Below are 25414 nucleotides of genomic sequence, written 5' to 3' on the forward strand. Positions count from 1 at the left end.
AAAAAGTGTCACTGGATTGACGAACAGCGCGAGAAAAAAAAAAATACACGGAGTGTTATCGTACTGCAGTACATCTAAGATAAAACATATAAACATATATAAACGCATTCATTGTGACATGTTATTTAACATCTTTGTTAATCCCTACAAGTTTTATACTGTGAAATAGACATCATTAGTAGTGAAAATTTCCAATGTAACAATATCCTTTATTATACATTTTTTTCAATATTTTGTTGTATGAATGATGTTGTCTGATTGAGTAAATATGTTGCGAACACGAGGAGGCCAGTGTTACGTTAAATGGTTAGGATTACAATTCATGATTACGAAAACCAATATCTCACCTCAATGATTGTCGATATACAAGGTATTGTGTCAGCCGACCGATCATTTCTGTTTAAGGAACTGACTTCTATTGCAATAGACTGCACATCTTTCACCCATTGGATGTTCAAACATCCAAAAATTATCAAATTACATAATACTCACTAAGGGTATAAGGGTCAACTGACACAAAGTAAATAATAAACGAAATAACAGAAAATTAATTAAATAATTTAAGGAAAAAAAATAATAAACCTTGTCAATCATAAATTGTTAAATTATATAAACAGATTTGATATTAAGAAATCAAGTAAACAATAAGAATAAAAGAAAATAATTAAGTATTGCTACTGATAACGTAGGAGCCATTATAAGATTGAACGATTGAACGTCGCTCAAGTGGTCGACAATGCGTAAATTTACATTTATCGAAATCGTGGCCGTTAAGAAACAGTTCGTCATGTACGAAGCGAAGGTGACCATCGGCTGAAATTGGTTCGTTGGTGTAACTACGTACGGATCGTAGCGTAGCTTCATCCTTAATGGTAATAACGTCGATTGCTCAATCTTTGAATTCACTTGGTGGTGGGAACTCTTTCATGGTATAGAGTGTTTGGTTACGAAATGGTCCCATTATCTTGAATGGTTGGGTCCAAAGACCACACATTCGGTCCTGAAGTTATACCAAATTTTGTGTCAAATGTACATTTTAAACTAATATAAATAAAATAATCTCGTAAATATTATGACGACACGGAAAGTATAAAATGTTTTTTTCTAACCATTGTTCTAACAAAACAAAGGTACCTCCAATCCTGCCTAAACGATAATTAATATTACTATTTATATTTTCAATTAAATTTTGAAAGATACAAAATTATAAATAACAGGTAATATAGTTTTAAATAAAACTAACAACACGAAAAACGGTGATTTTTTACACAAAAATAATAATTTTCGTTTAACTTCGACTGAATAAAATAGATAATAATAAACAATTGTTTTATTTAGTGGCTGTAGTATTAAAACACATAGCTTTTACGTGGTTTGTTAAACCCCAATCGACCAATGTTTAATATATAGCCTCAGCCTGTGATTTAGAAGTTCCGTTTAACATCTTTGGTACTACTAAGGCCACGATCACACGAGCGTTGAAAGAACGGACGTTGCAACGGACGTTAAGTTATAACGGACGTCACTACCCTAGTCACACGAACGTAAAATAGAACGTCAGTTGTTAATTTAGCATCCTACAAGATGGACGATTTGGATACCGCGATTTTTGTATACTCCGCTATACGAGTATTACGAAAAAAAAAACGGGTGAATCGGAAATGGTGGGTTCATCCAATAAATAGTGAACGATTATTAAATGGTGCATTTTACAATCTGTATAACTTGCTAAGAGCAGACAATGCAAAATTTTTTAATTATTTTCGCATGTCTCCAAGCACATTTGACGAGCTGTTTAATAATATTAAAACAAATATAATGCGTCAAGATACAGTTATGAGATCTGCGATACCAGCAGAAGAGATGTTGGCAGTTACTTTAAGGTAATTAATAATAAAATACACAAAATAAATAGTTATAAAATTTTATTATATATAATTACATTAAATATATTAGCATTTATCAAATTTATATTTAGTGAAAAATTAAAAAAAAAAATAAACCTTTTATTATGCTATTTGTGCAAGAAAATTAAAATTATACATTACCTTGTGTATTATTTCAAATTTACATAGTACTTGTTGACGTATTTGATGTTAAGTTTTGTTCGTCTGGAGAAAACTGACTAAAATATCCAGTATCAGAATTGTTTGATGACAATTGTGAAAGTGTTCGAGCTGTACTTGTTTGTGTCAATTCGTTATGGTTGTACATCGGAGGGTGTTGTATTGTAGACGGATACACAGGCATAGATGTGTTATAACTATGATTTAAAGTAGATATCGGTACACTAGAATAAGGGTTGAAAATTGTACCAGGTGGTTGGAAATATGGAGGTGCGTTATTGGTTAGCTTTATACGTTGTAGAAGCTGCATAAGTTGAATTCGGAATTGTATTTTTTGTTCCATGTTTAGCATCTTAACTAATGGCAATGTTGACTTATAGAAGTTTAGGTCCTCATCATCAGTATCTCGGCTTGGTTCATTATTACTTTGTTGTCTGGAGTCCAAAAACAAAGCAAGTTTTTCTTCTAAGTTAATTTTCTTTTTTTTAATAGGTGGAGGTGTTAAAACAGTTTTTCCTGTATTATTTATATGATCATTTGTTAAACTTTCATCTGCTGTAGCTGTAGCATCTGACAATTGCGTTGCATCACCATCTTCATCATTTAAATCTGATTGAATACTACTAGTAGTGGGACGAAGTTCTCTAACTTTTTTTAAAAATGAGAGCTGTTCTTCAAAAATGTAACGTTGAATTTTTTTTTTACCACTGCCAGACTTATTGCATTCTGCTTGTTTTCTTAAACTACGAACATAATTGTCGCGTACACTTCTCCATTTTGATATAAGATCTTGTACTGTGTAAAAATTATGTTAAATACTGTAAATTATGTTAATTACTGTAAAATTAAAACTATATTAAAAATATTACTAATTTTTTGTGGCTATGAGTTTAATATTTTTAATATTTTTTAGTTTTTATAAATTAATAATATTTTTCATATAGTTTTAATTTTACTCAATTAATTAGTCACAAATGATCATTTTTTATTATATAATGTAAATTTATGTTTGTTATTTTATATTTTTATTCACACATCCAATTTGCAGATACCTGAGTAGTACAAACAGTTTGCAAGATTTACACTACGAATTTAGAATTGGTAGATCGACTTTATGTGGAATTATACGGATAGTGTGCTTGAAAATATGGGAAGTTATGCACGATGAATGTATACCAACACCAAATGAAGAAAAATGGCTGGAAATCGCAGAAGGTTATCAACAACGAGCACAATTTCCTCATTGCATAGGTGCTATTGACGGAAAACACATCGAAGTCATCAAACCACGTGGTAGTGCGTCTCAATACTTTAACTATAAACAATTTTTTTCTGTGGTTTTATTAGCAGTGGTTGACTCTAATTATTGTTTCACGTTTATTGATGTCGGTTCCTTTGGAAAGGACTCGGACTCTACAATATTTAAAAACTCAACTTTATATAAGCATCTACAAAATAATTCTTTAAATGTTCCAGAACCTAATCTAATAAATGGTATTCAGATACCTATACCATATGCATTTGTGGGTGACGAAGCTTTTGGGTTGTCGACAAATTTGTTAAGACCATATTCAGGAAAATGTTTACCAGTTAATAAAAGAATTTTTAATTATCGACTTTCACGCGCACGACGCCATGTAGAGTGTGCGTTTGGAATTTTATCCAATAAATGGAGGATATTTCACCGCCCCATAGATGTTGATGTAGAATTAGCAATTGATATTGTAAAATGTTGCTGTGTTTTGCACAATTTCGTTCGCACACGTGATGGATATAATTTTGAAGATTCTCTAACAGTAACTGGTATGCAAGATATTGAACTAGATAATAACTTTAATGTAAACAGATCTATTAACAGATATCGTGATGCACTGGCAAATTATTTCAGTAGTGAATTAGGACAAGTGCCATGGCAGATGGAAAAAATTTAAAATATTATGTACGCATGTTTATGTTCACCATTTTTTTAGTTAATAACTTAATAGTAATACACTTATTTAATTAATAATATCATATGAAAATAAATGAATATAGTCAGTAGGTACTCACTAATTATTTTTTGTTCTGTTTGAGTTTGTTCAACAAATTTTTCAAATAAAACAGTAGCAACTTCCATCCAGCCATCATTTTTCTTATTCCTGTCTTTATACATCTCGTCATTTACATCCCATAAAACTGGACGTTTTTCTATTTCCGTTATTAAAAGTTCTATATCCATTTTTAAACTTTACTATTTTAATTATTGAACGATTTTCACGATTAACGTGCGTCAAAATAGCGTTCGTGTGACCGAGTCGATAATATTCAATAATAAACAACGACGTCCGATAAAAGTTTTTTACGTCCGTCGTAGCATGTATCAGACGTCGTCGATGTCGAGCGGACGGGAAATCCGACGGACGTCAAGTGTGTGACCGTCGTGAATTAAATCACATAATTCAACAACGGACGTTATGACGTCCGTCGTAACGCACGTCAGTAAAACGCTCGTGTGACCGTAGCCTAATAGTTGGTCATTTCCATTATTTAAATTAATTATAGGTAGTCTATTAACTATTTGTTTACTACATAAATCAGGTAATAATTTGCCGTCCCAATGTAAAACTAAGGCATTGAGATTAGTCACAGAAAATTTGTGTCGAATTTCTGTAGCTAAATTCCAACGTATTTTTTCACGATGTTGTTTAATTGATGACCTATCTAATTGATAACTATGATATCATTAACATCATGCCCTAATGATTCAGCCACTGCAATTATAATGTGCACTGCGTCTCGGTCGCCTATTTTGCACCTATCTAATGCTGAAGATAACTTTACAGTCATTATGTTTATTGTACCTCTTTGTTTTATGGAGCTTGATATTGGCAAAACATTAGTTTTATTAGACGGACCCGGTGAAAAATTAATACCTTCTAAATTTAATATTGATCTTTAGTTTTTTTAACATTGCCATCAAACAAATTACTGAAGTTATCATTGTTTACAACTATAAAACAATATAAATTAATGAATTTAATGATGTATAAATCGTTATAGATAATTTATAGATCGTAATATTTTAATCTAACTCACAATCATCAGGCAAACTTTCTTCTGTGACGACCATGTATTGAACAATTCCTCTAATTTTGGTAAACAATTACGAACTTCTTTAGTAGGTATTCGAGCTTTTTGCCAGAATATCAATGTTTCATCGATCACTAAACGCTCACTATCACGAACACTCAAATTAACTTCTGGAATATTAAAAAATAATATCGATAAAACTTGTTTATTTGATGGTAATTTACATTCAGCGAGTTGATGTGAACTATTACCAATTAAATAAATACTTTTTCGTAAATTTCTTTTAGTCTCCATTAAATAAAAAAGTAATAATTGAGTTTAAAAAATCATAAAATACACAGACTATAGATTATCTCGATGAAACCTCAATATTAAACGTTAACGTTTATTATTGATGTAAAGATATGAACTAAAATCCTGNTCGAATTTCTGTAGCTAAATTCCAGCGTATTTTTTCACGATGTTGTTTAATTGATGACCTATCTAATTGATAACTATGATATCATTAACATCATGCCCTAATGATTCAGCCACTGCAATTATAATGTGCACTGCGTCTCGGTCGCCTATTTTGCACCTATCTAATGCTGAAGATAACTTTACAGTCATTATGTTTATTGTACCTCTTTGTTTTATGGAGCTTGATATTGGCAAAACATTAGTTTTATTAGACGGACCCGGTGAAAAATTAATACCTTCTAAATTTAATATTGATCTTTAGTTTTTTTAACATTGCCATCAAACAAATTACTGAAGTTATCATTGTTTACAACTATAAAACAATATAAATTAATGAATTTAATGATGTATAAATCGTTATAGATAATTTATAGATCGTAATATTTTAATCTAACTCACAATCATCAGGCAAACTTTCTTCTGTGACGACCATGTATTGAACAATTCCTCTAATTTTGGTAAACAATTACGAACTTCTTTAGTAGGTATTCGAGCTTTTTGCCAGAATATCAATGTTTCATCGATCACTAAACGCTCACTATCACGAACACTCAAATTAACTTCTGGAATATTAAAAAATAATATCGATAAAACTTGTTTATTTGATGGTAATTTACATTCAGCGAGTTGATGTGAACTATTACCAATTAAATAAATACTTTTTCGTAAATTTCTTTTAGTCTCCATTAAATAAAAAAGTAATAATTGAGTTTAAAAAATCATAAAATACACAGACTATAGATTATCTCGATGAAACCTCAATATTAAACGTTAACGTTTATTATTGATGTAAAGATATGAACTAAAATCCTGTAGTTTATGATATCGCATGTAAACAACATAGTTAATAATAATAGGTATTTTTTAGTAGGTAATATCCAATCTGACCATACTATTTCGATAATATTTATAACTTGTAGAAATCAACAAACAAAAATAATCTATTTGTTTGTCAATATAAACGTATATTATAATAAAAAAACTTTAGAAATGAATTTTTGTTATTTTGTGATCGAAGAGCCGTTTTATGGAAAAAGTTCTAAAGACAAATATTATTGAAAATTTAATTCAAAAAATATTTTATCATAAGATATATTTTCCTATCGTTAATACTTTAGGATATAATCGCAAAAAACTGCGCAAAAATAAATACGCTCATTTTTTTCATTTGATTACCAAATTTCATTAAGTATTGATTATTACTTTATAATAAAGATCTTTAAATTAAATAATATATCTATATATATATATATTTAATTTTTTATTACTTTTTAGATTTCTTTTCTACATTAATTATGATATAGTATAATATAATAAACAAAATATTATTTGTATAATATAAAAATAAAAACGTATTTGTTCTTATTAAATATATTTTAGCAAAATGTTATCTTATCGCTATTTATTTAAATAATTACAAATTTCAAATAAGTACAAAAATATATTATAAAATTAAATTGAATTACATAATTGAAAAAGAACAATTAAAAATATTTATAGCACAACAAATCTTTAAATAAAAAAAATATATGCATCGTGTAATCATTAAACATCCAATGACAAAAATATTCATTAGATCTTAAATAAAAAAAAATTCAAAAAAATAATTATTATGATTAGAACAACATAAAAAATATAATAGAAAAAATAATATACAAAATGAATGATAGAAACGAAACTTTTCATTAAATTGAAAATTCTTGAATGAAAGTTTACAAAAATTATTACCAACTTGAAAGTTTTATAATACAACACTGTTGATTTTTCAACAATTATAAGTCATCCGCAGAGTATAGTTCAATAAAAATTTGTTTAAATTAAATCTATAGTCTCTGCGGCAAAAAATGTAAGAGTTATAAGGTAAATTGCTTGGTCATGATCTATCAAAATTAAATGTTTAGATGAGTCAATTGAATCTAGATCTTTTTTAACTTTTTTTTCTTAGAAACATTCTTTGTAGAGCTATTCGTAGATAACTTTTTATTTTTTGTAGGATTATCAGTTGGTGTATCAAAATTATTTATGCCATCAACATTGTTAGATAGTTCTATGTTATTTACTAATTTTTCTAGTTTGATTATATTAATTGTTTTATTAAACACATAGGAGTCTATAATTTCTTGCGGAATTCTTTTGAGCAACACAAAAGGATCTATAAATACCAAAATTATAAATTAATTTTTTGATAACAATTTTATACAAAATAAATCATTTTCATATTAAAAAGTAATTATGTAATTATAAAATGACGAAATCTTTTTTATAAACACCATTGGAACTTTAAAAAAGAATATATAAAAATAAATATTACTATGATAATTTCATAAGAATTCGTATGTTATTTTCAAAACAAAAATGAAAAATATGTTTAAAGTAACGTGGTGATTTGCTATTCGCTTAGTGTAGAAGGGTTTCCGAGGAACTCCTTTAGGGTTTCTTGTCATAAACGCAACTAGGAAACAAGAAGGTGCTAAGCCCCTCAATTGACAAAATTACCCCCAACATTATTTTAATTTACGTATGACTTATAACNTTCAACATCTTTTAATTTACGTATGTTTTGATATGACTTATAACTTATAATACAACAATAATTTTGTTGAAATTTTCTTTTCTTTAAAATTTAAAAATAGCCATTATTCAGCCGTATCTTACAAAAAGTTTTGTGGGTCGATGATAATTTTAGGACAAGTACATATTAAGTTATTATTTCAACGAAATTATTATTTGATCAAAAATAATAAAATATGTCTAACTTAGTTGGACATTCTGTATAATTGTTTGGGGTAAGAAGAAAATCCAATTAGCACCCTTCAAAATGTTAGTTAAATGTTAGATTATTTTATGATTTAAGTGTTATATGTATAATTAAGTGACTTAATTAGACTAAATTTAATTATTAAAAACTAAAGCTCTATGAAATATACTTCATTAATTTATTACTTGAAACATTAAAACAAAATATAACTCTAAAATACACTAATACAAAATTAAAAATATATTATTTATATATTTTTAATAATACAGTAGAATCTCGGTAATCCGACACATATCAGACCACGCTACTGCCGGATTAACGAAAACGCCGGATTAATGGGGAGTTCACAAAAAACGCATTTTTACTAATTGAATTTTACATTTTTACTCATATTAAAAAATTAATAGTCTTATTGTATTTTATTATACAATATTTACAATACAAATATAAATACATACATAATACATACATACAATATGTTGTGTCAGTTAATATTTTGACTGGACCGGTTTTAAAAAGTCATCAATTTTTTTTTGTTTTTTTGTTTGAAATGATGCCTTTAATACTTCTTCTTGAAGTCGCTTAAGCACCAGAATATCACGTGCATCTACTCCGTTCTCTTCTGCCCATGTAATAGACGTAGTAAAGGAATCTATTGCAGTGGAGTGAGTTATGGTTTGAACAGCTAATTCTCCTTCTTTGTCGTCATAATTCCCATCATTATCCTTTTCTTCGGCCATCACTTCCTCGACTATATCATCATCTGTCAAGAACTGGTTATTTTCTTCTTCTTCGCCGTCGATCCATCGCCTTATATCGTCTGTTTTTAGTTGGTTTTGTTCCTCATTGTCCATGAGTTTTTCTGCAATCGAAACTTGTAATTCATTTAACTCAGTACTAAAATTTTCTTCATCATCTTTTAGGTTGAGAGCAGTTTTCTTTTTGTATTGTTCAAATAAACACATGTTTGGCCATAAATTTTTCCATGAACAAACAATCACCTTTTTACTTACATTTGACCAAGCATTCGCAAGAGAAAATACTACATCCTTTAAATTAATTTCTTTTAAAGATTTCATCACACAGTCATCTGTAGACAAAACTTTGTACAANGTATAAAATGAATGATTGATTAGCTGTTACTATCAAACTATTATATATATTCTAACTGTGGAATTTGATTTTTTTTTATAAGAAAAACAAAGGCGTCATTTGGGTGAAGACAACTAGGCTTTTTCCCCAGACTAAATTTTCAATACATATTGGGGCCGTATAGTGTTTTAAATCGCAATATTAGCAAGACACAAAATATCAAGAATGTGATGCAGCTGACATACTTTACCCACTCATTCTATGCACATGTGTATATTATTATAAAAAAAATGACACTTACTCATATGATTGACTTTGTCGGATGGTATTTCCACATTAATTGAATTTGATTTGTTTTCATTAGATATCTCGACGTTTGACCCGTCAAGAGTTTTATTCTTACGATTTGAATTAAGAGCATAAGAATTATTTACTTTGTTTTCATATTTATTTGTTAGTCTAAGTTTTTTACGTGAATCGTTAACGTCGTCGAGATGAGCTCTCTTCTTTGATTGAAAAGTTTCAGGCTTTTGAATCCTTAAATCCTCGTCTTCATCAAATGTTAAAAGATCATTATAAAATTTTATAATTTTACGTTTACTTGTAAGTTTGCCAACATAATGAGGATTTAAACGTATGTTGATGTCGATGACAGGAGTTCTATTCTTTTTTCGATACATCTTGTGGGTTTTAGAATTGTTAATTCTTACATTTTCTTGTTCACCAAAATTATTTACTATTTCGTCTGCATTAGTTTTTTTACTAGACATATAATAGTCTATAATGTCTTGTGGAATTCTTTCGATCAATACAATCGGATTTATAAATTCAAAAATTATAAATAATTTTTCGATAAATATTTCATGTAAAATATATAAATTGTAAATTAAAAACAAAATATATTAATATAAAATAAATTAAGCTTACTTACAAGAATTGTTAATTCTTACATTTTCTTGTTCGCCAAAATTATTTACTATTTCGTCTGCATTAGTTTTTTTACTAGACATATAATAGTCTATAATGTCTTGTGGAATTCTTTCGATCAATACAATCGGATCTATAAGTTCAAAAATTATAAATAATTTTTTGATAAATATTTCATGTAAAATATATAAATTGTAAATTAAAAACAAAATATATTAATATAAAATAAATTAAGCTTACTTACAAGAATTGTTAATTCTTACATTTTCTTGTTCACCAAAATTATTTACTATTTCGTCTGCATTAGTTTTTTTACTAGACATATAGTAGTCTATAATGTCTTGTGAAATTCTTTTGATCAATACAATCGGATCTATTGATTCAAAAATTATAAATATTTTATGTAAAATATATAAATTTTATATTAAAATATATTAATATAAAATAAATTAATCTTACTCATATGTTTGACAGCTTCGGATGGTATTTCCATATTAATTGAATTTGATTTGTTTTTAGTAGATATCTTAGCGTTTGACTTATTGCGAGTTTGATTTTTACGTTTCAAAATTAACGCATCAGAATTTTTTACTGGTCTTTTATTGACAGTTGTTTGTTTTTTAGTAATTTTCTTAACATAGCCAACATTAAGTGTCTTTTTTGATTGAAACGTCTTGGAAGTTTCAGGCTTTTGAATCGTTGTATCCTCGTCTTCATAAAATGTTAAAAGATCTTTATAAAATTTTATAATTTTACGTTTACTTGGACGTTTGCCAATATAATGAGGATTTGAACGTATGTTGACGAGAATGGAATTTGATTTTCTATGTCCAGTTTTTAGATGGCTTATAGGCTTATTGCTTTTGGTTTTCATGTTTCACTATTCGTGCAGAGATATAAATTAAATATGTGACTACAAAAAATCNGTGCAGAGATATAAATTAAATATCTGACTACAAAAAATTAAATATTAAAGAGGTTTTGGGCAACTTTTGTGGGGTTTTCGGGCTTAAGAAAATTTCCGTGTTACACATAAATCGCCCGTGACTGTTAAAAAATATTAACTTAAACAATATAAATTTGTAGTCATGGAAACAAGAAGAAAAATTTATATAAAAACAAATAAATTGGAATAGACAATCGCTTTTGCATTATGTAAAACGAAAAATACATTGGCCATTAAAACTTTTANACAATCGCTTTTGCATTATGTAAAACGAAAAATACATTGGCCATTAAAATTTTTAGCCAGAAAAATTAAAACTAAAATTATATTTATTGTTGTAAAAGTTTGTAAAATTTCCATTTTCTTCATATAAATTTTTTTTTATTGTTGCATATTATATTTTTATAATTGTAATTGAGATATTGAAATACAACATTGTGTAAATCGACATAAATAAGTTTCAAAAATTTTAAGATAGACAAATTAGTTATAAACTCACTTCAAATTAACAAAATATAAAGGGATGACATATTTATTATATGAATATTTTTCTTATAAATAATGATTAATTATCAGTCTTATCAGTCATTCTAATTTGATCAGATATTGATTCTTGTTCTAAACCATTTAATTTCTTGTAAAATAAAAATTATATTAGAATTAATAATTTTTTTTTAAGATGTAATATGCAATTTATCAGTCATGGAGTATTTTTTATGTTGGTATGGACCAGAGGTTCCCAAACTTTTTTTCTCCGTAGACCACGTGCCAATTTTTTCCATTTTCGTAGACCCCTAAAATTGAATTTTTATAAATTCATCTAGGTGTTTTTTATGCTTACACGAAACTGCTCACCTGAATAGGCTTTACTATAGAATGCATTTTTTTTTAAATAAAAAACGTGTTGTTTTTAATAGTACATTTATTTAATGACAATATTCAAATAATATTTTAGTAATTAAAACGATAGCAAATGCAAATTAAATGAAATAATATAGAGAAAAATCAAGGTTAGTGTTAAAAAATATATCTTTAATGGGAAAGATGAACCTGATGCTTTGATAGTAAATGTTCAATATTTGGCTTCAAATTAGTCAGGTTTAACCTCAAATCTCCTCTATCAGTGATTTCCAATCTATTTCTTTTTTTTGTAAGACGATTGACAACTGTGCTGAAACCCTTTTCCACGCAGTATGATGACGGAAAATCTATCAAAAACTTTCTTGCGATACTCCATAAAGCAGGATAAGTAACAGGTATGTCTCTCTGAAGCCAAAATTGCTAATACCCATTTCTAAATTGTACCTTAAGTTCTTCGTTAGTACTTATTCCAATCAGTTCTTCTTGTAATATGATATCCGATTCTTCAATGTCACTGTATGGATTAATGATGCATTGTGGTATTTTCATTGTCAAAATATCCTCAAATATGTCCTTTGAAACGTACGTTGAACGTAGGCTGAAACGTCATCATCCTGACATTTCATATGTGACAATTTGGGAAACTGAGAAAATTCACGTCGTCCAATGTTTTGCTTCATTAAATTAATTCTAACCAGAAAAGCTACAATAATTGATTTTGTTTTTATTAAATTTAGATTTTCACCTTGTAACTGCAAGTTAACTTAAGCAAATAAATCTGTTAAATAACCAATGTCTTGCTTTTTTTGGATCAAATTTTCTTTTAATATAGGATCTTTATCGTCCAAAAACTCTAAAACAGTCTCAAAAGTGAAAAAAATCTTGTCAAACATAATCCTTTCGATAGCCACCGTACTTCAGTGTGAAGGAGTAATCGTTGAAAATGTTCGTCATTTTCTTCACATAACTGTGCAAATAATCTAGAATTCAATGCGTTACTCCGAATTTTGTTTACTGCGTTTATGATTAATTGAAGAGATTGATGTAATCTGGCACTTAGATTTTTAGCAACTAAATGTTGTCGATGGATGACGCAGTGAATTGCAAAAAGCTCGGGTACATATTGTTTTAAATAACTTAAAAAACCACGATAGCGCCCAACCATGGCAGGTGCTCCATCTGTTGCTACTGATATTATATTTGTTAAAGGAATCGCTTTTTCCGTGAAATAATCTTTCAAAACATTGAATATGGATTCACCTTTTGTGTCTGTAGTCAAAGTTCTTGCGAAGAGCAGTTCTTCATGGATTTCTTGGTCCATAACAAAACGAACATATGCTAATAATTGTGCTTCATTACCAGGCAAAGTAGACTCATCTAGTTGTATTGAGAAATAGGTTGTTTGCAAATAATTACACAAGTAACTTTCAACATCATGACTCATTTCATCAATATGTCTTTGAACTGTATTGTTGCTCAAAGGAATTTTTTTGAGTATATCATATGCAGGTCTGTGTAAAACAGTTTTTATGACTTCTTCAATGGCTGGCAAAATTAGTTGTTCCCCGATAGTATGAGGCTTACCTGATTTTGCTATGAGCAGTGAGATATTGTAAGACGCCCTCAAGCCATAATCGTCTTTTTTTAACGTGACAGCAAACATACCATCCAGAGTGGGTCTCTTCTGGATTTTTCTTTCAGTGTTTGAAAGTGTGTTAAATCTTTACGTGTTTTTTCAGGGTGACACCTTTTCAGATGATCTTCTAGTTTAGACGATTTCATAGCGTCGTTGCTTAAAATTTTATTACATAAAAAACACATTGGTAGGTTTTTGTCCGGCAATGATGGAATGAAGCCGAACTTCAAATAATCAATGCTATATTGCCTAAATTTCTTTTTAAATTCAGCCATAATTAATAGCACTTATTATATCTGTACAAATATTAACCGATTTATGAATTAGTAAAACTTTGAAAAACGGCAAATGACGTACACAAAACAATCGACAGTTACGGATAAACTCAGTATTACTAAACGCTACAGTAATATATATATATTCCAACCATCGCCATTGTCCAATATCATTTTTATCGTATTATTCTTATCGTACTTATTAGTTATTAGTGAGATCTAAAAATAAACGGTTGAATTTGTAATCATCAACTGTAATGAGTAATTTAATCTTATCTTAATATTCCGATATTCACATTCAACTCCGCATCGTCGCACAGATATTTTTCGTGAAAATGACGACACGCATTTTTGACTTTTAACTCTCGTGGACCCCTATTTACACATGATGCACCCCTAATTTTTTTTTCGTTGACATGGATCCCTTGCTGGTCAAAAAAAAATGTATTTTCTATAATTCGAGTAAAAAAATTTTAATTTTGGAAATTTAACTTTTCTTAACTCTAAATCAGTGGTGGGCAAACTTTTTTAATGGGGGGCCACAAAGTTTAAGAAATTCTAGAGAAGGGCCAGGATTATAGAAAAAATGCATTTTGTATTAAGGCTTTAAACTATTTAATATTATAAAAACTTTACAGCATTACACATAAATGTTACAAATTACCTTTTATCTTAAAAAATAATCAATTTAATTTTTATTCGAAGGCCCAACCATGGTAGGCGTGTGAGACATATGAAATTGTTTTTGATTTTCCACAATATTTTCAAAAGCAGGTTCCAGCTGTGACGAAGCAACTTTCAACAGAGAGAAAAGGTGTTCATCAGTCAATCGGTTTCTGATTGAGTTTTTCTGCAATTTCATGGTCGAAAAAGTCTGTTCGCACACATAAGACGACGCAAACATCGCCATCATTTTCTGGGCATGAGCAATTATCTTTGGGAATTCAGCTTTCGGCAGTGCTCTATAAAAATCTAGTTTTGTGGAATTCAAAAACAATTGCTTTAAATGGGTACTGCACTGCATTTCAATAATTTCCAATTGTAATTCTGCAGATACATTTTCCGGATCTACATTAAATGGCATCGAGAAAACATCTAGCGATGATTGAATGTTCTTAAAATCTTGAAATCTAGTTTGAAATTCTGTGTGAAGTTTTTTCAACGCCTGACTGTATTCTTTTATCTTGTTCTCTCTCACTGGTGACATGGATTTTAAACGTAGAAAGTGAGTTAAGTCGTTCTTCGCCATGCAGTTATGAAACAGAAAAAGCTGAGTTTTAAATGATTTCAAACAACCCCAAGTCTCATCTATAAATTGGTTCCTTCCTTGTAATTTTTTATTTAATTTGTTATAGTGTTCGAGCAAATCAGTAAAAAATGCAAAATCGGTACGCCAATCTTTGTCTTCGAAGATTTGGAAATCGGACCATTTGTCTGTTTTATTCTTTAAGAAATCTTGTATTTCCTCTTTTAAATTCCAAACCCGTTCAAATGCATATCCACAACTTAACCATCTTACTTTCGTGTGGTAAAGAAGGTCAGAATAATCTGCGTCGACTTCAACCAGAAATTCTTGGAATTGTCGGTGTACCAATCCCCGAGATCGAATCGTATTAATTAGTTTTGAAACCACATTAAGTACATGGGTAATATCTATTGCAGCTTTACAAAGGACGTCCTGGTGAATTATACAATGTAAAAATACAACATCGTGATTAGGATTCTGGTTCCGAAAAATACCTGAAAATCCCGCGTTTTTTCCGACCATATTTGGGGCGCCATCTGTAGTTATATTGCATAATTTTGAAATAGGCGCATTTAAATTTTGGAGACCTTCGGAAAATTCGTTATAAATTATTTGCCCCGTCGTTTTTCCTTTTAACGATTGCAAACAAGCTAGCTCTTCAGTAATATTAAATTCGTTATCAACGCCTCTAATGAAGATTAATAATTGAGCAGTGTCACTTCTATCCGTACTTTCGTCCATCGTCACGGAAAAATATTTAAAGTTTTCTATACTTTGCCTAAATTGAGTCGACAAGTTTGATGCAATGGCATCAATTCGCGTTGTTACTGTTTTTCGCGATAAACTGACAGACTCAAACTCTTTAATTTTTTCTGGGCATAAAATTTTACTCATACTCACCATACAATCTTTTACAAATTCTCCTTCCGAGTATGGTTTGTTATTTTTAGCTATTTTATAAGCCACAACATATCCAGCCAATGTAGAGGCCTTTTGAGCAGTATTTTGCTTTATAAACACATTCCGTTGAGTAGATATTGTTTTTTTTAGGTTTTCCGCATTAACCTTTTTTTCTGCATCATTCATCAAAGCATATTTAGTTTTTGAATGTTTGGTGTTGAAATGACGAGCAAGATTAAAATCTTTAAATACCGCCACTGCTTCATTACAAATAAGACATACTGGCTTACAGTTGTATTCCGTAAAAAAGTATTTCCAAGTCCACTCTTCTTTAAACAGACGACACTCAGAATCGACTTTTCGTTTTTTATACGCCATTATCCCAAAAGCACGGATTTTTTTTGAATCGATTATGAATATAAAACGTTATCCAAACAAAATTAACGCGTGGCTCGGTCTGTGACAACTGACGAGTGACGACTGAGTTCACTAAACGTACTTTACGTACTATAACACTAGGAATAACGATTAGGTATGAAGACAGTGCAAAGACTGATATCATTGCACAATAACATTATATCAATTTACTTATATACATAAGTACATCATTCATATTATTATACGAAAACTACGATAAGGACGCACACCAAACCGATATCCGGGAAATATATTAATATGAACAAAAATAGAAATTATAAACCTTTTATCATAATACCTACTATCTACCTACACCACACTGTGAGGGTACAACCACGCACAGTCCACACCAATCCATTAAAATATTTAGAACTATTTTCTTCGATCAATTTCAGAATATTTCGGGAATTTTTTATGTTAGACTTGTATACTATACAGGCTACTATACAGGCCATATCTATGTCGACGGAACCTCGGCGGGCCGGATTAAATAGTTTCACGGGCCGGAGTTGGCCCGCGGGCCGTACTTTGCCCATCACTGCTCTAAATGGTAACTTGATAACTTTATTTTTATCACTAAAATAATCCGGAATAACGTTATTTTTATATAACAATATGTGTTATTCAAGGAATAATACAATTTGTCTGAGTTACATAAAGAAATTATTTTATAAATTTAATTTACATTTATACAAATTAATAAAATTGATTTCAATTGCTACACTTTTAATAGTGTAAACATTATGATACGCTCACTGATTATTAAGTTTGAACGAATGTTTCGATGACTTATGAGTTCAGGCGTTCCGTATAGGCAAGCTAACTTTCAAGTCCTCGGCAAGTGACGTAGACGGGCACTGTATTTACCAATCGAGAAAAATTGTGAAACGGTACAGGGACTCAAGAGGAAAGCAATGAAAGTGGGCAATTTAATTTCCGAGACTCGGTAATTTACAAAAAAAAAAAAGTTATAAAAATAGTACCAAAAATTCAATTTTGTTGAACTTTTAACTTTTGCGAGGTAAATATTTGACTTATGACTTTTTTAATAATAACTTTTTTATGTAAAATATTCATATCTTCAATTTTTTTCTTATAAACTTTTATGTAAAAGTCATAAATTTGAGATAAACTACAATTATTGAAAAACTACCCTCATGATTGAATTTTCAACCCTTTTGAAGCACGGCTAAGGGTTGACCAAAATTAATGAAATTTAACACAAATTATTTTTTTATAGTTTTGAACAAATTCCGGGTTAGCCTGTACAAATTTAAAAAAATGAAAATTAAGGACCACCCTAATATATATGTACTTACTCGAATAAGTTTCGTTAATGTTATTGTCAGTTTCTGAAATTTCAGCTTCAGCCATTTGTTGTGAGTAATCATTAGTATCTATGAAAATAAATAGAATCGTTTTTATATTTAAATATATATATATATATATGTACTTACTCGAATAAGTTTCGTTAATGTTATTGTCAGTTTCCGAAATTTCAGCTTCAGCCATTTGTTGTGAGTAATCATTAGTATCTATTAAATAAATATTTATAAAAATAGATAGATTCGTTTTTATATTTAAAAATATATATTAATGTGTACTTACACGAATAATCGTCGTTGATATTAGTATTATTATACACATCAGTTTCAGTTTCCACTTCATTTTCAGCTATAATGTATAAAACAAAACAGTTAGTTTACAATTCATATTTTTTTTCAAATTAAATACTTACAATCTATTTCTTTTTTTATATTTTTGAGAGTTTCTATGAACTCTTGAAAATACGTTTGTTCTGTTTGATTCGACATTTTTAAATGGTGTTCGAACAAAATTCAAAATTGTTCATATTTTTATAAAACGGGGATGTATTTATGGAGGTGGTTTTCTGAACAATACGTTTATTTTCTGTTGTAAAATTAGTACAATTTTTGTTTTTTTTCGAACCTGAGATAATATAAAATTTAGTGATACAACTATAATTTTTATAATTAATTCATATAAATTATACAATAAAAAAATTATTACAAATAAATTAGATTGTCTTGATCATGCAGAGTTACTTAAACGTAATCAAGTTGGGTTGTATTCAACGGATAGTACACTACTTGCCTTGTACATTCTATAATGCGGTATCCAGGTGGTACGTCGGGGAAAAACTCGTGAATAGTATATGTTTGTATTCCATCGTGAAACGATCCAACTACAACATTACACTCGACTTTTATACTCATTGTTTTTGTAATACTCAATGCGTTCCTGGGTTTTGATCTAAATCCAAGTTGATTATACCACATTCGTTATGAGTATCATGGATGTAGTCTGGGTAATCTACATCAACCTCCACAATGTATCCGAATTCATTATCGTCTGGTACAGTCAAGATATCCTCTATAGGTTTATCAATCCATTTAAATCCTCCATATGGCATGGGTTCCATCATTGCTGTAATAAAATATACATATAAAAAATATAAATTTTTTGATTTGTTATATCGATTGTATAGATTATATANGATTTGTTATATTGATTGTATAGATTATATACTGACCTGTGCCGTATAAGCTCGTAGCATCTAAGTATTGTATAAACTTTTTCGGTTGGGTCGAATCTTAGTCCGGAATATCTCGATGATTAGCACGACAATGCCTCTGCATGACTTGAGTAAGTCCACCACGAATTCCAAGCTCAAACATTAACAGCATGTCATAATCAGTTAGTAGTTCTAGCTCTATCTCTGTATATTTCAACATGGCATCAAATGATAGTCCAGGACATGAGTAGTAGTGTGCAGGATCCAGTTTATAATTTATTAAGCATTGCCTACGGAATCTTTGAAATACATCGGTGAGTATTGTGCAATCAATTTTCAAATAAACGTCGCTGTAGTCACCCAAAGTTGTACATTGAAATTTTTTCCATACTTTTTCTGCATGAACATAATCTTCTTCTGTTATCGATGTGTTTGTCAAAGATCTATAAAACTTATCGATTGCTGGTAGGGCCGTTTCATCCAATTTGCTCTGGCAGTCAACGTATTCGCAGGAAAACATTAATTTTCTTGTTACCAAATCCAGCGAGCCAAAGACTTTTATATTTTTGCTGAACGATATGTATTTTTCAGAACTTTGTAGTATAATACTGATATCTTCCTTATCGTATGCTAACTCTTGTATTATAAAGTGCGAATCATAATTCGATAACCCGTGGATTACAATTGGTAGGAACGTTGGATTTCGTAGCTGTAAATTGCATTTATTGCAAATTACAGCTCTAAACATACCAGTCCAGTGATTATGGTCCCTGACTTTTTTACAGATTTCATCGAATGATTGATTACACGACTCGCACCTCACAGCTGATTCAAAACGTTGCATATTTTCTGCGCTAAGAATTTCCATTTTAATGTTGACTTTCATTAATTCTGATATTTTTCTACTGATATTCACCAATGATGATACAAAATGTTTCGCAGCATTAGGTCCACGGAANTTCTACCGATATTCACCAATAATGATACAAAAATGTTTTGTAGAACAAACCGGGTTTGGTTGGAATCTCTACGCTTATATTCCGAGGCAATATACTTTCATCAGATATGACAACAAAACAGTAGTTCATTGCTTTCATGTTCATGTTTGACATATGAATTGCAAGACATTTTGTTATTGGCTGACTTTAGAATGCATTCAAAATCAGCGTATATAATGAGTGGAACAGGTTCTTCCCGTCGAATGTTTCTGAATTTCAATATGGCTTGGTCACTATTTGGATGTGGCAATACAGCTTTGGTAGCCTTAAATTTGCTACAGTTCTCCAGGTGTTTGGCAAGTCCATCATTACCCCAGGGTTGTGTTAGCAGTTTTCTATTAGTAAAGACTTTTAAACATCGTTTACAGTAGAGTTCTCGTAAATGTGACTTACTCCTTTGTCTACCCACAAGTCGAAAAAATTAGATATATAACAATAATGACTGTTGTTGTGTTCGGTCAAATAAAGTAAATCAATGTGATCGTTTTTGCATCTGCTTTTAGTTAGTTGCAGAGGGTAAACGTTATTTTTTTCATCTAAAGCAAATACATTTACTGATAATGTTGGATTAAATTTTTAAAATCTCCAAATTTGATTTAAAGGTGTAGGATAGTCAATACCGTTAAAGTTAAGATTGATATTTTTCTCTAGTTGTCTTATCAGACCATCTCTCTTTGTGTACACCAGACATAAATTTCGAAAGAATAGCCCATTTAAAGCATTTATTATCTCTATTTAAAACATTTATAACTGCTTTTTTAAGTTCAATATATTTTGGGAGCTTGATATGTGATGAAGCGTTTATAGGATTGTACCTGTGTATGCGCACGGCAATATTATAAATGAAAACTAGGGTCCAACCACTATCTTTCATTTCCATTTCCTGTCGTTCGGTCTCTAGATTTTGGAAAAACTTTTTTTAACTTTGAAACTATATCAGTACAACTATCCCCACCTTTTTACTTGTCGATTTAAAAGACGCTATTTTAGTATCGCCCCTAACTGGATGAATGTATAAGTATTCAACCACTAAATTAAATTTAATTAAACTATTCATGCATTCTTCTTTAATTTTTTCAACTAATTCATCATTAATGTAGGCGAAAAATTCCATTAAATTATTTATGTCCGTATCATTATCCCGTTTAAAAGTCTTTACTTTACCCGAGAAAATAGTGTGATCAAGAAGAAATCTATTATTACCAGAGTGATCAATTCTAGAGCCACAAAGTTTTTCAATAATACACGTAGAGTCTTCATACTTTCGTTTCCAAAAATTTCCAGATAAATTAATCCATAGTGGAACTGATGTCAACTGAATATATGAATATCTCCATGCTTTGATTCGAATAAGAAAACATCGTTATTTTTGGGATTAAGTTTCTGTTTCAAAGAATCCATTTTTTCTTTTATATTCGAAAATTTTAAACAAATACGATTATTTCAAATCACTTTGTACTCGATCAATAGAAAAAACACAACTGACTAACTAAAACGTTTAGATACTACACATCTCGATGTGTATCATTTTGTTAACTTTATGTTTGATTTTATTGGGTCAAACGGACTCCACCTATACATGTATTGTCGAATAATAATGCAGTAATTTGATTCGTTTGAATCTGCAAATACTCCTTCTCATAATAATATATCACCTCGTTACGTTCAATAAGTATAGTCAAAAACACATTTATACATTCTCCCTTTTATGCAATAGATTCTAAAAGGATACGAAGTAATGCGAAATACCACATTAGTAACAATGTAAACGCTAATGATGACAATATTGTCCCCTATTAATAATAACAATAATAGAATTTTTATTGGCAAGTGTAACCCTCACGCGCTCCCCCCCATTTATTGGCGCATCCTTTAGTAACAGTGAGCGTAATGGACAGCTGCTTTTACTACAATAGTATTTATGATTTGTCATGACGCTCCACACAATTATTGGCTATCATTTTAAAGTTATAAAAATATTATTTTTATTCATTTTCTGGTAACTAATATATTAATACTAATAATTGTACGAACACCTTTTTTTTCTTTTATTCCTTATAATCTCTCCACATAAAGTAAATAGATTTATTTTTTATTATATAAATATTTATATGTTGGATTTTTAATTTATAAATGTGAATTAAAAAAATTTTAATTTGTAACAAAATTTAAGCTTAAACTGTGAAAATATTTACTAAATCAGACAACATCAATCATACAACAAAATATTGAAAAAAAATGTATATTGAGTTGCACACCATGTTTTTTTTTAAATATCATTCGATGTGTTATATTATGAATAATTTTTATTTGGCGTGAAAAGTACATTTCTCTTTAAATAATAATTATACATTCGACAAATAAATTTTCTACAAGCAAAGTAGTACTCATCATAAAATCATATAATCAATTATATGTATTGGCTATCATTTTAGAATTATAAAAATAATTTTTTCATTCATTTTCTTGTAATTAATATATTAATACTAATTATTATACCAATAACTACCAGGTGTGCTCCTAATTAATTGCCGGTTTATTTGTAAAGAAAACACATTAATTGTAAAAAATCTTTTATATTTATTTTATTCAAAATATTTCCCATCGCTTTCTATACATTTCTCCCATCTCTCGGGCAATTTGTGGATACCACGCCAGTAGAAATGACTCTCTTTGGTGATGAAAAACTCGGTGAGCCATTTTCGTAAATTTTCGAATGATTCGAAACGCTGCTCAGAGAGAGCGTGACCCAACGATGCAAAAAGGTGGTAATCAGACGGGGCCAGGTCTGGTGAGTACGCCGCATGATCAAGTACTTCCCACTGCAACTTTTCCAATGTGTCGCGCACGACTTTTGATTTATGCGATGGTGCATTATCATGGAGCAAAATCACCTTTTTCTGCCTCGCATGATATTCAGGCCGGTTTTCTTCAATTGCTCGTTTCAAGTCTGTTAATTGTTGTTGGTAGCGAATGGCGTTAACAGTTTCGCCGGGTTTTAGCAGTTCAAAATAGATCACACCGGTCTGGTCCCACCACACACACAACATGGCCTTCCGACCGAAACGATTTGGCCGTGCCGTCGATGTCGTTGCTTCACCTGGACTGACCCACGATTTTTGGCGTTTAGGATTCTCCAAATAGATCCATTTTTCATCCCCAGTAACAATACGATGCAGGAACGACTTTCTTTTGTACCGTTGAAGCAGCATTTCACAGGTCACTTTCCGGTTTTCCATTTGTCTCTCGTTCAGTTCATGAGGCACCCACTTTCCACACTTTTGAATTTTTCCCATAGCTTTTAGACGTTTGGATATTGCTTGATGTTGAACTCCAAGCGCATCAGCGAGCTGTCGTTGCGTTTGCGTGTTGTCCTCATCCAATAAAGCTTGTAATTCAATATCATCAAATGTTTTTCGCTTACCGGAACGTGTGGCGTCATTCAAGTCGAAATTTCCACTTTTGAATTGTCGAAACCATGTTTCACATGTTCGAAGTGATAAAGCATGATCGCCATAAACTTCCACCAGCGCACGATGGCTCTCGGACACCTTTTTTCCTAGATTAAACATAAAAAGCAATGCATGGCGCATATGTTCAAAATTGGGCACGTAACTTGACATTTTTGACGCACAATAAAAACTTAATGAAAATGTTTAAAAAAAAAACGTTAACACAGTTTAAATAATTGATATCAACTATACAAAATAACATGTGTATGTTATCAATAGCAATACAAAACATAGCACGCTATCTGTCAAAAAAAACCGGAAGTTAATTAGGAGCACACCTGGTATTAGTTCATTATAATTTTTAACATAAATAAAATAGATTTATTTTTTATTATCTATATATATACGATTTATTATTTATAAATTTAAAAATATAAATGTAAATTATTAAAGTTGATGTAATCAGGGTAATTAAGTGTAAATGTAATAACGATAATTAAGCAATAACACTAGAAACGTTTATTCCGACGATAAACAATATAATTTAGTATTAACAATAGATATAGATGCTTAAAAATTTTTATTAAGTACAGTGACAGTTGACATAAAAATAGTTGAATTAATTCGCGTCTATCTATCCAGCCCCAAGCGACCGGTTCTCACCGCTCGTCGGCCACCCAGAATAGCGCGACCTGTCGGACGTGAAGAGGAAGCGCCGCGATCGCCATCCGGTGGTAACACCGGAAATGAAATGCGACCGCGACTAAGTTTTAAACTGACAATGTGAAAATATCAACAAAATGATAATTTGTTATTAGGAAAATTTTATTTCATTCAATTACAATACAATTTTGTGTTAGTAAAATAAAGTTATAACATATTTTCATATGTTATAACATAACAAAACGTATTTTAGACATAACTGACAATCATTTTCCAATCGTGCAATTATGGTGTGCCCATATCTGGNTTGACAATCATTTTCCAATCGTGCAATTATGGTGTGCCCATATCTGGTTTCAAGAGCTATCAGCTGTGTTACTGGCTATGGAGGATCCAATTATAATGATGACATAAGAACATATTCATTTTTAGCTTGTGAATTAAGTTTTTTTACAACATTCATTTTACTAAAAATTTTTTTTTATTTAAAATGGTAAAAATTTCTAAGTGGAGAAATGCGGTCGTCGCCCACAATAAGCCTAGTTGGTAGAGCGATGTATTGATACTACGCGTATTCGCAAACCTACCGGGTGACAGTAATTTGGATTTTTAAAGATGTTCCGAGAGGAGTCCAGGCAATTTGATTATATCATTAAAAAGCTGATTAAATTTTACATATAATAGTGTTAATTTCTAAGTGGAGAAATGCTATCGTCGCTTTCAATAAGCTGAGTTATTACGGCGGTGTGTATGTTAGTAAGTGTGTTTATATAAGGCGTCAGTTGATAAAGACCATTTAATTATTGTAATGTATGAATTTTATTTTTGTGGCTACATCTAGCGGTTAGAAAAAGCGCTATACTATATTATTAATATGTAACCGTGTAGGTAACCAATATATAAAAGTGATAAGAAGTTGGTGGAACAAAAATTGGTAGCTTCACACTCGTGTAAAATAACATATTTTATGAATTAATTTTTGTAAGGAAATATACTAATGAACATATAGATTAAACAAAATATAAATGAAAACACAATTGAAATTAATGGATTAATACTTAGAAGAACTGTGAACTATATTTATCACTTATATATGAGTATTTAAAATACACT

The 25414-nt window shown here is 30.0% G+C and overlaps 3 protein-coding genes, 1 long non-coding RNA gene and 1 pseudogene across 5 annotated transcripts; 1 reads left to right on the plus strand and 4 right to left on the minus strand.

The window, feature by feature from the left end:
- Window positions 1-39: 39 nt before the first annotated feature.
- On the plus strand, window positions 40-4134 carry LOC126908041 (uncharacterized). Of its 2 annotated transcripts, XM_050689867.1 has the most exons (3): window positions 40-1883; window positions 3115-3359; window positions 3543-4120. In XM_050689867.1, exons 1-3 carry the CDS (start codon window positions 1585-1587, stop codon window positions 3995-3997), a joined length of 999 nt encoding a protein of 332 aa, XP_050545824.1. In that variant the 5' UTR covers window positions 40-1584; the 3' UTR covers window positions 3998-4120. The 2 variants fall into 2 exon arrangements, with proteins under 2 accessions (XP_050545824.1, XP_050545823.1); XM_050689866.1 differs by having other exon boundaries at window positions 3115-4134.
- On the minus strand, window positions 1920-4290 carry LOC126908065 (uncharacterized). The gene is made up of 2 exons (XM_050689915.1): window positions 4116-4290; window positions 1920-2861 (listed from the first exon to the last, which is right to left on the minus strand). The coding sequence occupies exons 1-2, from the start codon at window positions 4282-4284 to the stop codon at window positions 2068-2070; spliced, it is 963 nt and encodes a 320-aa protein (XP_050545872.1). The 5' UTR covers window positions 4285-4290; the 3' UTR covers window positions 1920-2067.
- A 6122-nt stretch (window positions 4291-10412) lies between these two features.
- LOC126908072 (uncharacterized) lies at window positions 10413-10860 on the minus strand. The gene is made up of 3 exons (XR_007704697.1): window positions 10831-10860; window positions 10616-10744; window positions 10413-10504 (listed from the first exon to the last, which is right to left on the minus strand). It is a non-coding gene; the product is annotated as an uncharacterized LOC126908072 (long non-coding RNA).
- A 2171-nt stretch (window positions 10861-13031) lies between these two features.
- On the minus strand, window positions 13032-14104 carry LOC126908265 (SCAN domain-containing protein 3-like; annotated as a pseudogene).
- A 673-nt stretch (window positions 14105-14777) lies between these two features.
- LOC126908266 (general transcription factor II-I repeat domain-containing protein 2-like) lies at window positions 14778-16613 on the minus strand. The gene has a single exon (XM_050690178.1). It carries the CDS (start codon window positions 16611-16613, stop codon window positions 14778-14780), a length of 1836 nt encoding a protein of 611 aa, XP_050546135.1.
- Between the last annotated feature and the right edge of the window lie 8801 nt (window positions 16614-25414).

Source organism: Daktulosphaira vitifoliae, unplaced genomic scaffold (assembly GCF_025091365.1).
Source record: "Daktulosphaira vitifoliae isolate Bord-2020 unplaced genomic scaffold, ASM2509136v1 Scaffold_5, whole genome shotgun sequence".
Taxonomy (NCBI): domain Eukaryota; kingdom Metazoa; phylum Arthropoda; class Insecta; order Hemiptera; family Phylloxeridae; genus Daktulosphaira; species Daktulosphaira vitifoliae.